Source organism: Leptidea sinapis, chromosome 46 (genome assembly GCF_905404315.1).
Source record: "Leptidea sinapis chromosome 46, ilLepSina1.1, whole genome shotgun sequence".
Classification (NCBI taxonomy): domain Eukaryota; kingdom Metazoa; phylum Arthropoda; class Insecta; order Lepidoptera; family Pieridae; genus Leptidea; species Leptidea sinapis.
Genome location: NC_066310.1, coordinates 6711715 through 6724688, shown reverse-complemented (window position 1 = coordinate 6724688; position 12974 = coordinate 6711715). Strand labels below are relative to the sequence as shown.

Here is a 12974-nt window from a genome sequence, read left to right as displayed (position 1 = left end):
CAAAACGCAAAATTATAAATTTAATTTGAAATATTTTTATTTAAATTACGATTTTAAAGCACTTATTCAATGTCAATGACCAGTAACTATTTGAAAATTCATGCCTTGGACATGCGATTTTTATTATTACAACCTGATCTTTTTTTCTATTCCATAAGAAAAATCTAAGATCATACGTCTAGATAAACTATGGCATCTGTTAAAACGGCGATAAAATAGACTCTAGAACTAACCTCTAATTTGAGCGATTGACGTACACTAACACAAAGAGTCATACAAATCGCGAGTGTAAGACGTAGCTTGTCACGCATACTAAACTAATATTCCTGGCCTGTTTTTATCGGTTGTCTAACAGCAAGAGACTCTATCTAGATGTATAAATTATCTAAGAGAGAAATGTATTTAAAAGAGAATTAGAACGGTAACTTGGCTGGATAATAACGGGTCCAATAAATTTGAAACTCACGATAAGGAATTGCAGAAAAGTTAATAAAAAATATAATACTTAAAATATTTTAATATCTATCTATACCTCTGGTATAAAGGCATTAAAAGGCATTTATTTTCTTAAAATTTATTCCATAAGAATCCTTTTTGATATCATTTCTAATACTTCTACTACTACCGCTTCGGAAACAAATGGCACTCTGAGAGACAAGAAGCGGCGCAAGAAACTCTCCCAACATTCTTTTTTTGCGCTCTTTTTAATAAAATATACAATATTGTATTATACATAAATACAACTAAACCTTTATACTTCCCAAAACAAAGCAGGTGGAAGAAACTAGTGTTAAATTTTCAATCACATTATTAATTTTATATTACTTTCAGCAGGTTTACTGCAACCCATTTCTTTATGTTTTACAAGTAACAACATTACTATTATGAAGCCTTTGTTAGTTATGCTAATTCTTGAATATATCCATCGAAATCCACCTTCTTTGACATCAGTTCAAAACATGAAAGTTAACATTAGAAAATTATAACAAAGTGTGTTTAGTGTGCAACCTTCTTTACATTGATCAAGAGATTTCGAGAAGGTTACATGTACGGCGACTCGTATGGACTTAATCTTAGCTTTCTATTGTATACACTGTATACGTGATCTTTAAAGGCTGTGACACATAACACACGTAATTGTTATCGATAAACGCATTTATAAATGTTACTAGCGACCCGCCCCGGCTTTGCACGGGCATTAGAACATCAGTAGCGTATCAGCCTGAACATGGAGCTTGCAACCACGGACGAGTAAAAAAATGACTCCGCGGCGTGATATTAGCAAGTGAAGCACCGTTATGCTAGTGTGTGTGCGGTTACGGGGCATACTAGTTACACAATTTTTTCTCCCTTAAATAATCAAATATTGTCACAAATACTTAAATAGTATCGTTTTTACACTTTTTCACAACGCACGACGACATTTGTAAAATATTTTATTTAGAGGCAAACCGATCTGTCACAGACGATTACAATTCTCATAATGGCCGCCTATCGGCCTGTAGTAGTGTTAGTGTGTGCGTAGGGCTATGTATTTACACGTTAATCGGCTTGTTTTGGTGGTACACTGTTATGTAAGGTGCTACGGAGTCCTTATTTTTTTACTAGTCCCTGCTTGCAACTTAGAATTAAATGAAACTCATACAATATGCTCGCACCTATCACTCAGTATAGTTAGAATAGTAATTAAAAATATATTTACAATCATTGTGTTGTTCATAATTTTCGTTACATCGTCTCCAAGTCCACTGTGGATCTAACTAGTCAAAGTTGGGCTTTGGAATATGCAAAGATGGCTTACCGCAGGTATCTATGTAGTATCTAGCGTAAGGAAAAATTTTATGAGTGGGTTTTCAATAGGAGTTTAGTTATAAAATAACGGAACCAAATTAAATTAAATTATTTTTAACACTAGTGCTATATATATTTAGGTTCATAACTCGTTATGTACTCGAGTTAGGTACTGCCTAATTGCCTATATGATATGCACGACCCTGGTACTACGTCTTCAAATCTTTGTCGAGTCAAAGACTTAATATCCTGTATATAAAAACTTATTTGACGTAACCACAGAACAGTTAAAAAAGGTGGCTGAACCTAACTGATAACAATTAGTGTTTCAAGTATTAATCAAATCAAATCAAAATCACTTTATTCATGTAGGTCACGGAAATGACTAATCTACTGCTACTTCGTAAAGGGTTTAACTAATGAATTAAGTAGAAAGAAACTCATTTCCACTCTTTTAAATCAAGATTTACATTTTCATCGTCTTACAAATCATTTCAATTACAATATAGTAACAATAATATTGACACACTTTTTACACAAATTATCTTGCTCCAAGTTAAGCATATATAGTCTGTGTTATGGGTTACAAGACAATGATATATTTAATACAATATACTTACTTAAACATACATAAATACATTTAAACATCCATGACTCGGAAACAAACATCCATATCCATCATATAAATGCTTGCACCTACCAGGATTCGAAACCGGGACCTCTAGCTTAGTAGGTAGGATCGCTAACCACTCGGCTATACAGGTAGTCAATAATATGTAAAGTGATAGAACAAACATACTCAAACGTCAAATAGTCAATGTCTTACACCAGTATATCAGAAAAGTAAAAGTAAATTATACAAAACAAAAGTTATACAGTAGCTGTAACATTCACACACACCGTAAATAAATAAAGGTATTTTGCGAGCCATAAGCATAATAATAACATTTAGAAAATTTTGCGAAAATAAATATTTTTTTTTTCAAAGGGTAACTTTTTCTAATCAAATCTTTTCCAAGAACCCTCAACCAGCGTCACTACAAAGTTTCATACGTCTGAAACAATTTTCAAAACACTTTTTTAAGTTTGCTGCAGACCCAACCTCTATGATAGCACTTCTTTTGGCGATGGAAACTGTATCCCTTTGCGCTGATTTAATAGTTATACTTTTTTGGCGCGTTAGGAAGAAATTATGAGAGGGAATGTTGAAATTCTCGTCACACCGACACCCAAATTCTACATCCTAACCACCATTCGACGCGGGAATGCTTCTGGGCATCAGTCAGGTAGTGCGGCAGTGTCAGGTGGAATTTCATGAACACTCCCCGATCCGATCTGAACCTTGAAAATTATATTCATATTACTGCAACAAAAATTTTGCGCGGCGGCCATCTTAGGTTTCAAAAATGAACCCAAATTCATTCTCTGCAACCCGTAGAACCTTGAAAATGATATTCATATTATTAAACAAAAACTTGCATCTTGGGTTTAAAAAAATATCCCCAATTCGGTCTCTGCAACCCGAGAACGTTAGAAATGATATTAATGTTGCGCGGCGGCCATTTTGATTTACAAAAATCCTAAATTCGTTGTTTGCATACAGAGAACCTTGAAAACGATATCTATATTGTTTAAATCATAAAATTTCTCATTTTAATGGTTGGCTTTTTAAGATGATCATAATAAAGAGTTAATACGACTCTACAAATCTCTTCAAGTGAAAAGTCTCAGACACAACTAAACTCTAGGTTAAGAAACTGTAATCTTGCAGTTTGCAGCGAGCAGTTTTAATTGCTGTCTCAATCGCCATGTGCTTTAATTGCAGTTCAGAAATTGTACTTAATTAGCTATCTTGAGCACGCCACCGCGTGATGGGTTTTATCTAAGTTTTAGTCAAGAAATTGTAATTTCAGTCTGCAAGTTATGAAAATTTGTAAATTATATTCGTTAAGATCGTAGACTTAAAATATACTAGCGTATAGACTAACTGACAGCCCGATAATGTGGAATTAATTTTTGACAATGTGTGCGTTAGCTAGTTGGTTAATTTTCGGAAATACTAAAGAGCTGATTCCAATCGTGCAAGCAAATCTCCTACTGGTAATAGCTTATATATGTCCGCATAATTCCACCATCGCACGACACGCCACAAATTAGGATATCATCCCAACCTTCTGGATGTGTGGCGGTCCTCAAGGAACTAACTTCCACGTACTACAAAGCTGCGGAAAGAGCTTTCTTGTGCGGTGTTTTCGAGACGATTCGACATAGGTACCTTCAAAAAAAGAGCGCACACCTTCCTTCAGGGCTGGTAACGCTCCTGTGATTCCTCAGGGAAACTTTGATCAAGACATCCTACATGGGGATGAAATAGGATATTAAAGTTCATAGAGAAATACTATTATAGAGACTGTCCACAATGACAAGGTTTCCCCACTGCATCATAGAAGAGCGCCACCAACAGCGGAATGAGCATTTTGTATGTAAGTTAATACTTAATGTAATAATTTACAAAGTATCCTTAAATATTAATTTGAATGATTGCTTTCATTCTATTGTAAAGTTTAACAATTTAACATCAAGAAACAACGAACACACAGCTCTATAAGTGCAACGCTGTATTGCGTTGGAAATAAAATATGTGTATGCGAGTCTTTATAAAGCTGCCGGTCCACTCGAGCGGAAAAGAGAGTAGAGAAACGGACCTATGCCAATATTAAGCAATTTTATTAGTTAAAATTCGCACCACTCCTCTTCGCTCCAGTGGATAGGCTCCTTAACCTTCCAAAATCGAGAACTAATGTGTATGCGAGCCATTATAATGCTGTCTGTCGACTGGAGCGACAAAGCGAAGAGACAAACGGAGCTATGCTAATATTAAGCAATTTTATTGGTTATATTCGCAACGATTCTCTTCGCACCAGTGGGCATGCAGCTTAAGCGTAGGTTTAACTAGTTATAAAACCGGTCAGCACTGCGACTGGTTAGACCGTAGATATCTTTATATGGTGACAAACTAGTGGCAACCATATGTTAACATCTGTAACGAGCAGTCACTCACCTCTGTGATAGAATGTCCATTAGTTTCGTGCCATATACAGATGAAATCAATACCGAATTTAATCAGTTAAGTAATATTTTATTCGTCACCTATTCAAAGAAGTTTGGATTTATCTGCGAGATCATTTATACTCCTAGGCAGACTGCGACATCTGTGAAAACGTCGAGAAATATTGAGGTTGACTTTTAACCTCTATTTTGAACGATGCACGCACACTAATGCAAAGTGACGTACAAATCGAGGGTGTAAGACGTACCTTGTCACGCACACTAAAGCAATATACCTAGCCTGTTTGAGACAATAAGGGATGAGACGAGCAGAACGTTCAGCTAATGGTAACTGATACGCCCTGACCATTACAATGCAGTGCCGCTCGGGATTCTTGAAAAATCCAATGATTCTGAGCGGCACTACAATTGCGCTCGTCACCTTGAGACATAAGATGTTAAGTCTCATTTGCTAAGCCTGGCATCCTGTGCAACGGAGCAGGAGTTAAAAGTTCTCTCTCTCCGCAAGGCTGTGCCGCTCGTCTTCAAAATGCTTTTGGGAGAGAAGCACCTTGCTTGAGCACCGTGAGGCGATGGTTTGCTGAATTTGAGAGAGGTCGAGTTTCTTTACATGAAGAATTTCGTGAAGGGCGGCTTTCAACTACCGTCAATGTAAATAATGATACAAAACCCGTGGATTACCTATGAGACAATTTAACGACTATGGGGGATTGATATGAGCCAAATACATAAAAATTTACACGATTAATTGAAACTTCGGGAACTTTGTTGTCCTTCTATTCCTCATGAACTGACACCGGATCAGAAGCGGGCTCCCGTGGAATGGTGCTCACAGATGCTAATGAAGTACGACCACGGACATTCTAATGCTGTTTATGACATTATCACAGGAGACGAAACGTGGATTTATTGTTTTGAACCCGAAAAAAAACAGCATCTTGTGAATGGATGTTTGAAAATGAGAACAGGCCAACAAAAGTGAGGCAGCTGAGAAACGTTGTTAAACAAATTATCGCATTTTTTCTCAGCTACGGGTCCCATCTGCACAATTCCACTTGAAGAACAAAAGAGTGTTAATTTTACACAGGATGTTAAAAAAGTTCGCGAAAGACGACCAATAAGCCGCGTTCTCCTACATCATAGCTACGCTTCATCACACATGGCCACCAAAACTAAGTCATTTTTAGCTTTCGAGAAAGTACAACTCGTCACCCATCCTGTACATCCTGTAAATAGTACTTAGTGCCCTGTGATTTCTGTATTTTCCCCAAAATCAAAGATTTGATGAGAGGCTTCACTTTTGCCAATTCCGAAGAGGCAGTGGTAGCGTTCAATCAGCAGGTAAGCGTTTGGCAAGGCTTCGGCTTCTGACATTCGGAAAACTTCAGAATTATCATTGTATTGACCACAGAACAGAAAAACTAGTTTTTTATGTTCCGTGGTATTGACAGTGTTGTCAGGGATATAGTCAACATTTTGCATATTCTTGGTTATATTATGCTACGTTTATTTGTGAGCGTTAAAGTCTTGAGAACAGAAGGAGTCTCTGGAAGTAAATTTCAAATCCGAAAAACATTATACATCTAAAAACGGCAACTAAAGGTCTTTCAAATATTATTGATGAGCACAACTTTGCTGTACAGTACTCGTATTTAAGTGTCAAAATCGGAACGAGGAATTCTCTCGATTAATTGTTTCTGCGTATTGCAGTCATGGATGTGACAGTTCAATAATGGGATAATATATGGATATACTTTGAAATGAGCTTTCCTGAGTTTATTTTTATTAGATTTACAGCTACCATCATAATATGGTAGTTAGTAAGGCTCGCTTAAATCTAAAGCGAGAGTCAAGTCAAGAATTGTTGAAGAAGCACTTCTCGTTCTCCACCGGAGATATGGTTTCCGTTCCCGCTGAACTTAATCCGATCCGCCGACCAGATTAGTTAATACTGTGTAATGCAGCAGAAACCAATCCGACACGTGTTCCGCCTCTACATGATGCATCCTCAGGAGCTGTTGACTTTCCGAACTCTGGAACAAGAGTGAAGAATCGTTGGACGTGCAGGCGGGCGGGTGGTATGGCATTCCCCGTCAAGACTAACTTTATCAGAATTCATATTTAGGAACTATTCATAACAGTGACTCTCAATTCAATATTTTTAAGGTAACAAAAAAATTTGTGAATTAGCAAGTGTTTGTGAATCTGATTCATTTATATCAGATATATGCATATTACTATCGCAATGGCTTTATATCAGCCAACCACCATTGCTATAAGTAATTAGATTATACATTTAATTCCTACGACAATCATAAAAACAAGAGTGATTTATCAACAATTTGAGGGTTCCGTAAAAGTTTGTAGGCACAATTCGGGAATCGAGGTTGACATTTTTTGGAATTTTTCTCGAAATTCACACTTCGTATTGGTAACTTACCTACTTACTACGTAGAATAATTATTGTATTTTTAACATTTTTACAAATGCGTGCTTTCAGATTTTTCTCTGTACTTATAGTATAAAATTATTACTTGTAGTTCGAATTTAAATATCTTTATTCAAAATAGGATTCAAAATTACTTATTGAACGTCAAAAACTACCACCCATTCAAAATAGACTGCCTTCGATCTGAGAAGAACGGGCGTTAGAAACTCGCCATGTTCAATATAGCTATTAAAAACTATTGCTAGATATGGTGCTATGACGTCAATTATTGAACGTATTATTTTGACAGATATGCCCCATATATAAGCAGTTGATTTCATTTCTAAAGATCTGAAAGTTTTCATTATTTCTGCTGGGCTAACTACACTGAATATGAAATTTTGTTTACGAGTACATTCTTCAACATTTTCCAAAAGAAGTCACTCAGTAACACTGGTGGAGGAGACAAGAGTGCTTAAAGAGTAAAAGACGAATGTCATAATTATCGGTCAATGAAAACTACCTAATTTTGATTCCCTTGATTGAGTGTCGAAATGTATGATTTTGCACCAGAAACGGCCTGTTATTTTTTCATACATTAAAACTGTAGACTTCCCGGCGTTTTCGAGTTTAATGTTCATGACAGACACACAGACAACAAACCACCAGTGGGAGGCACTTATGCACAGGATACCGGATAGATTATGGGTACCACAACGGTAACTATTCCTGCCGTGAAGCAGTAATGTATAAGCATTACTGTCTGAAGAGCGCCGTAGCACCTGAAATTACTGGGCAAATGAGACTTAACATGTTATGTCTCAAGGTAACGAGTGCAGTTGTTGTGCCGCTCAGAATTGTTGAATATTTCAAGAATCCTGAGTTCCGTTTTATCTTTTGATTTAACGAACCCTAAAAATGAATTAAATTAATTGTATTCACATTTATTACATACTGTTGAAATGTATTCTGTGTTAAGTTTCTGGGTTAAAAGATATAATTATTACCTCTGCTGACGTCATCGTAAGAACTCATAAAATATTGCGTTTAATATTATATTATTAAAACTGGTATAGTTTTGTATGAAGACAGCGTAATGTAATATGATTCGGTATTAATATCGCCGACCAAGCTATAATACTAAACTTAACTGCTTATATTTCATGTTGGAATGTTTTTAAACTTATGACAGCGAATTAAATTCAATAATATTACTCATGTACTGTAAGACAAACACTGCTTAAGCAAATTTCAAAGCCGCTTACATATGCAGACAAATAATTTGTTTATTACGAGGAAGAAAGGAGAAAAGTGGCTGATTCTGTCCCGGCAAGACGACTTTTGTCTCTCGTACCAGGGACTAAAAGCGAGCTTTTTCATCCAGTTGGGAAATAAAATCGTATACACACCACGTGAGATAAGTAGGACATTGCCACCCGCGATTGTTAACATTCCGCGGGTGAGAATGACCTACTTTTCTCCCTAGGTGCTTAATATACTATTTTGTTTCCATCTTTTCCCTACGCTGTCAACATTTGGCTCACATTAAATTAAATATATCATTAATATGTATAATTAACACTCTTCACACATATTATGGCCCGTTATTTGCCGTACAACGATATATTTAACACAATAAACATACTTAAGATACATATATAAGCAGGACTCGGAAACTAATGTACTTAATATTCATCATACAATTGTTTGCATCTACCAGGATCCGAACTCGGGCTTCTCACTCAGTTATCAGGGTCACTAACCACTGGGCTTAAAAGTAGTCAAATTAATCTCGCACATCTTTCTATCAAATGTTATGAGGAAAGGCTGTTTAACCTAAGCGAATCGGCGCGCTCGGATCCACGCGCTGCGCGAATTTGTCGTTCGCGCAGCGTTCTGTCAATGCGTATTGTTTTCCTTATTATTCAAAAGATTTCCTATAATTAGGATGATTTGAGTGAATTTATCGGAAAGTCATTGAAACAAGCTATAAGACCATGCAGAATAAACCATTTTATAAACAAAACAAGGGTCAAAACTTGGTGAGGGAGTAGGGTGCCGTACGTTTCGTCCTCCAAAACTTATAACGAATTTTCCGAAACTAAATGGGAACCAAATATTTTATTTTTTATTAGACTGTTTTTATTTTTTCGTTTATTGTTTTCGGATTTTTATTTTAGGCCTCTGTTTGCGACCTATATGATTAAGCCGTTTTATGCACTTAAAAAAACCAAAAAATAAAAATGGCCTTACAGGCCATTTTTTTTTCGGTGTCGGTTCACGGGCGAGAATTTTACGTTATAACGTCATTAGAGAACGACTTTTAACTAACTCTCACCAGCAAAATTTATATACTATTTTACTTTGTAGTATTTAAATTCTAAATAGAAAATAAACATAGAAAACTACATTTTTAAGATCTCGATATGATTCGCATTGAATTTATCAATACATACATTATAGATCTTCTACGAAATATATTCTAACGCTTAATACATTTATAATGCTTACAAATGAACTTGCTTGTCCTACATTAACCCCCCTTCTTCGAACAGACAACTTGATCGGCATTACCTAACGGACTGCCTTACGAACGCCTCGCCGTCTCAATATTTGACAGGCAAATCGTATTTATACACGTGACAATAAAGTCGAGAATTCCGCGAGTATATTTACTTAACGTTGTAAAAATAAATCGTATGATACTCTCGATTTTTACGTTCGCACGTCTGCTATCATCATTCAATTAATGTTATGATGTTTGAGTTTGAGAGCGCATATGGCATGATAAAATCTCGTTCGGGAACTACACGATTGCTTTTAGATAATTCTCGTTTCTTTTTGCGAAAATCAACGTATTTATTATGAGACTCTGTGGATCTTTCGCGTGTGTTCTTGGTGTAAATGATATGAGTGATTGAATATGTGTCTATAAAATGTTGGCTGGTGAAGAAACCAGTATTGAAATAGTGCAGAGATGGCTACAGAGGAGAGGGAGCGATGACATCGATACAGGTAAAAGTGGTTTTGTGAATATTTGGGTCAGTGTGTACGCTCATAGAAGTATTTGATGTCTAATCTAGTTTGATTTGGAATCATCTGCTTATTTGCCCTTTTTGTATTTCTTCAAATTGGAACAGGGCCGGATTTATTTTCATCTTTATTTTTAAATAATAATGATATTTAATAACACGTTATTCAACTAGATTATGCAGTATAATAACATTTCCATTGATTGTATTTTATACCTTCTTTATTACAATATTGTTTTTCCTACAAACGAAAAATATCACGTCAAATATTTTTTAAGGATTTTTGTTTTATTATGCCATAGCAGAATAACTTCTTGATTAACACATACTTTTTCTATAGAAGAGAAACACAAGCGAGCGTATGTGTCACCTATTACCAGTGGGAGGCTCCATTGCACAGGATGCCGGCTAGATTATGGGTACCACAACGGCGGCTATTTCTGCCGTGAAACAATAATGCATTATTGTAAATCGGTCTGAAGGGCACCGTAGGTAGTGAAATAACTGGGCAAATGATACTTAACATCTTATGTCTCAATGTGACGAGCGCAATTGTAGTGGCGCTCAGAATTTTTGGGTTTTCAAGAATCCTGAGCGGCTCTGCCTTGTGCAGGACGTATTACCATCACCATGACCAGCTGAGTGCTCTGCTCGTCTCGTCCCTTTTTGTCATAAAAAAATACTCAACATTGCTACTGTAACCCCTGCCAACTTTCTCAACGCCAGAGTTATAATACCATGTACTATCGTTCTGAAAGCTGAAGTTCTGAAGCAAGAAAGCTCATTCTAAACTCAGGTTTATAATTTTCCGATTTATGAATCAACACCGTTCACTCTTAACATTATACGACAACCCATATAGCTCAGTGGTTAGTGACCCTGCCCACTGAGCTAGAGGTCCCTTTGAATCCCGGTAAGAGCAAACTTACATGATGAATATCGATGTTTGTTTCCGAGTCATGGATGTTTATCTTATTTCTTTAAAAGAGCAATTCTTTTATATATAGGTATACTCATATAATCTTAATCTCGTCAACGGCACCAACGATTTTAATGAAATTTCGTATACAGGTAGTTTCGCGTGCGAATAATCGATCTAGGTAAGTTTCAATTTTAAAAATGTAGTTTTATCCGTGTTTTAATGAGAAACTGCGACAATAACATTAGAATACAAAGGTAAATTTCGCCATTATATACAAGACTATAATAGCTCAGATGGGACATTGGGTGATCCGGAAAGCAGAAGACCCCGGTTCGCATCCAAATATCCTATTAGTTTTTTTTGTTCAAGTTTTGTACATTTTTAAAAATCCGAGAAAGGCTCGGTCGTCCGGATATAGTGTATTTATATATGTAAGCTTATTGTTTTAAATAAATCGTTGTCTTGTACCCATAGTACAAGCTGAACCTGGTTTGGAGTAAGAAAAAAATAAACCGACTTCAAAAACTGAAAATTATCAAATAACTAAAAATTTAATTTAATACACCTCTTATGCAAACCTTTACCTTTAATATTAATAAAATACTATTATTTATATGTGCTACCTATTGATAGGTTTTAAGTCAGTGCCAAATGGCATCTATTTCGCATCAAACAAAAGAAGAATTACGTAAATCGGATCATAAATCTCAGAGTAATCGGTGTACATACATGAAAAAAATAACGATCGAATTGATACCTCCTCCTTTTGGAAGTCAATTATATATCTAAAGTACCTACTTATAAAACTACTTCATATATCACTATTTATCTCCAATCTATTCATTCTCAAGTCAATCGGCAACTCCAGTACAAACATTATCTAACACTTCATTGTACATAGCATTTGTTGATATTTTACGTAGATATTCATATCACATCATCATCAGCCGGAAGAAGTCCATTGCTGGACAAAGGCCTCCGTCAAAGATCTCCACGACGATGGGTCATGCGCTGCCCTCATCCAACGTATTCCGGCGAACTTGACCAGCTGATCTGGGTCGTTTGATCAAAAATTCAGCAATCGACATAATCGCCGACAAATTTCATGAAATTCATAAAAATACTTTTGTTTAACAGAATATGTGGCACGTCAACGTCATACATTGTTCGAGACTGGCTCGAGTACGTGCACTTGGGCGTAGTTGGAGCGCAGAGGAATCCAATCCTTAATCTAAGTTTAGTATCTTTGATTTTGTAAATAAATCAAAATTAATAATTATTTTTGTTAATGGTGATATTATCTAATAACTAGCTGACCCGGCAAACGTTGTTTTGCCATATAAAGTATAATTCACGCGATAGTTTTATAAGTAATAAAATATTGCCTATATTTATAGCCTGTACATCATTTTGTTCTATTGTCAATAGTTTTTGCAGCGCACGCAAAATTAGGTTTTCGATTTTACACCTTGTGTTACAAAATAGCAATTTTATTACGGATCCCTAATTTTGAAAAAAAAACATAGCCGATATCCTTCCTCGATAAATGGACTACCCAAAACTGAAAGAATCATTCAAATCGGACCAGTAATACCAGAGATTAGCGCGTTCAAACAAACAAACAAACAAACAAACACTGCAGCTTTATAATATTAGTATAGATGTGAGAAATTTACTTGATATGTAACAAATTTGTTTATATAGATGATAATCATTCTTTTACAAGTAAATC

General features: G+C 35.8%; 1 protein-coding gene across 4 annotated transcripts in view; it reads left to right on the top strand.

Annotated features, from left to right (window-relative positions):
* Window positions 1-12974, top strand: part of LOC126977825 (high affinity cAMP-specific and IBMX-insensitive 3',5'-cyclic phosphodiesterase 8) — a 276616-nt gene that overhangs the window by 162682 nt on the left and 100960 nt on the right. The window contains exon 1 of one of the 4 annotated variants that reach the window (XM_050826445.1): window positions 10005-10303. The exons of the other annotated variants lie outside the window; for them this stretch is intronic. Coding sequence (XP_050682402.1) covers window positions 10225-10303 — 79 coding nt within the window. The 5' untranslated portion in view covers window positions 10005-10224. Of the gene's footprint in view, window positions 1-10004; window positions 10304-12974 lie in introns of those variants that run through there. 4 annotated transcript variants of the gene reach the window in all.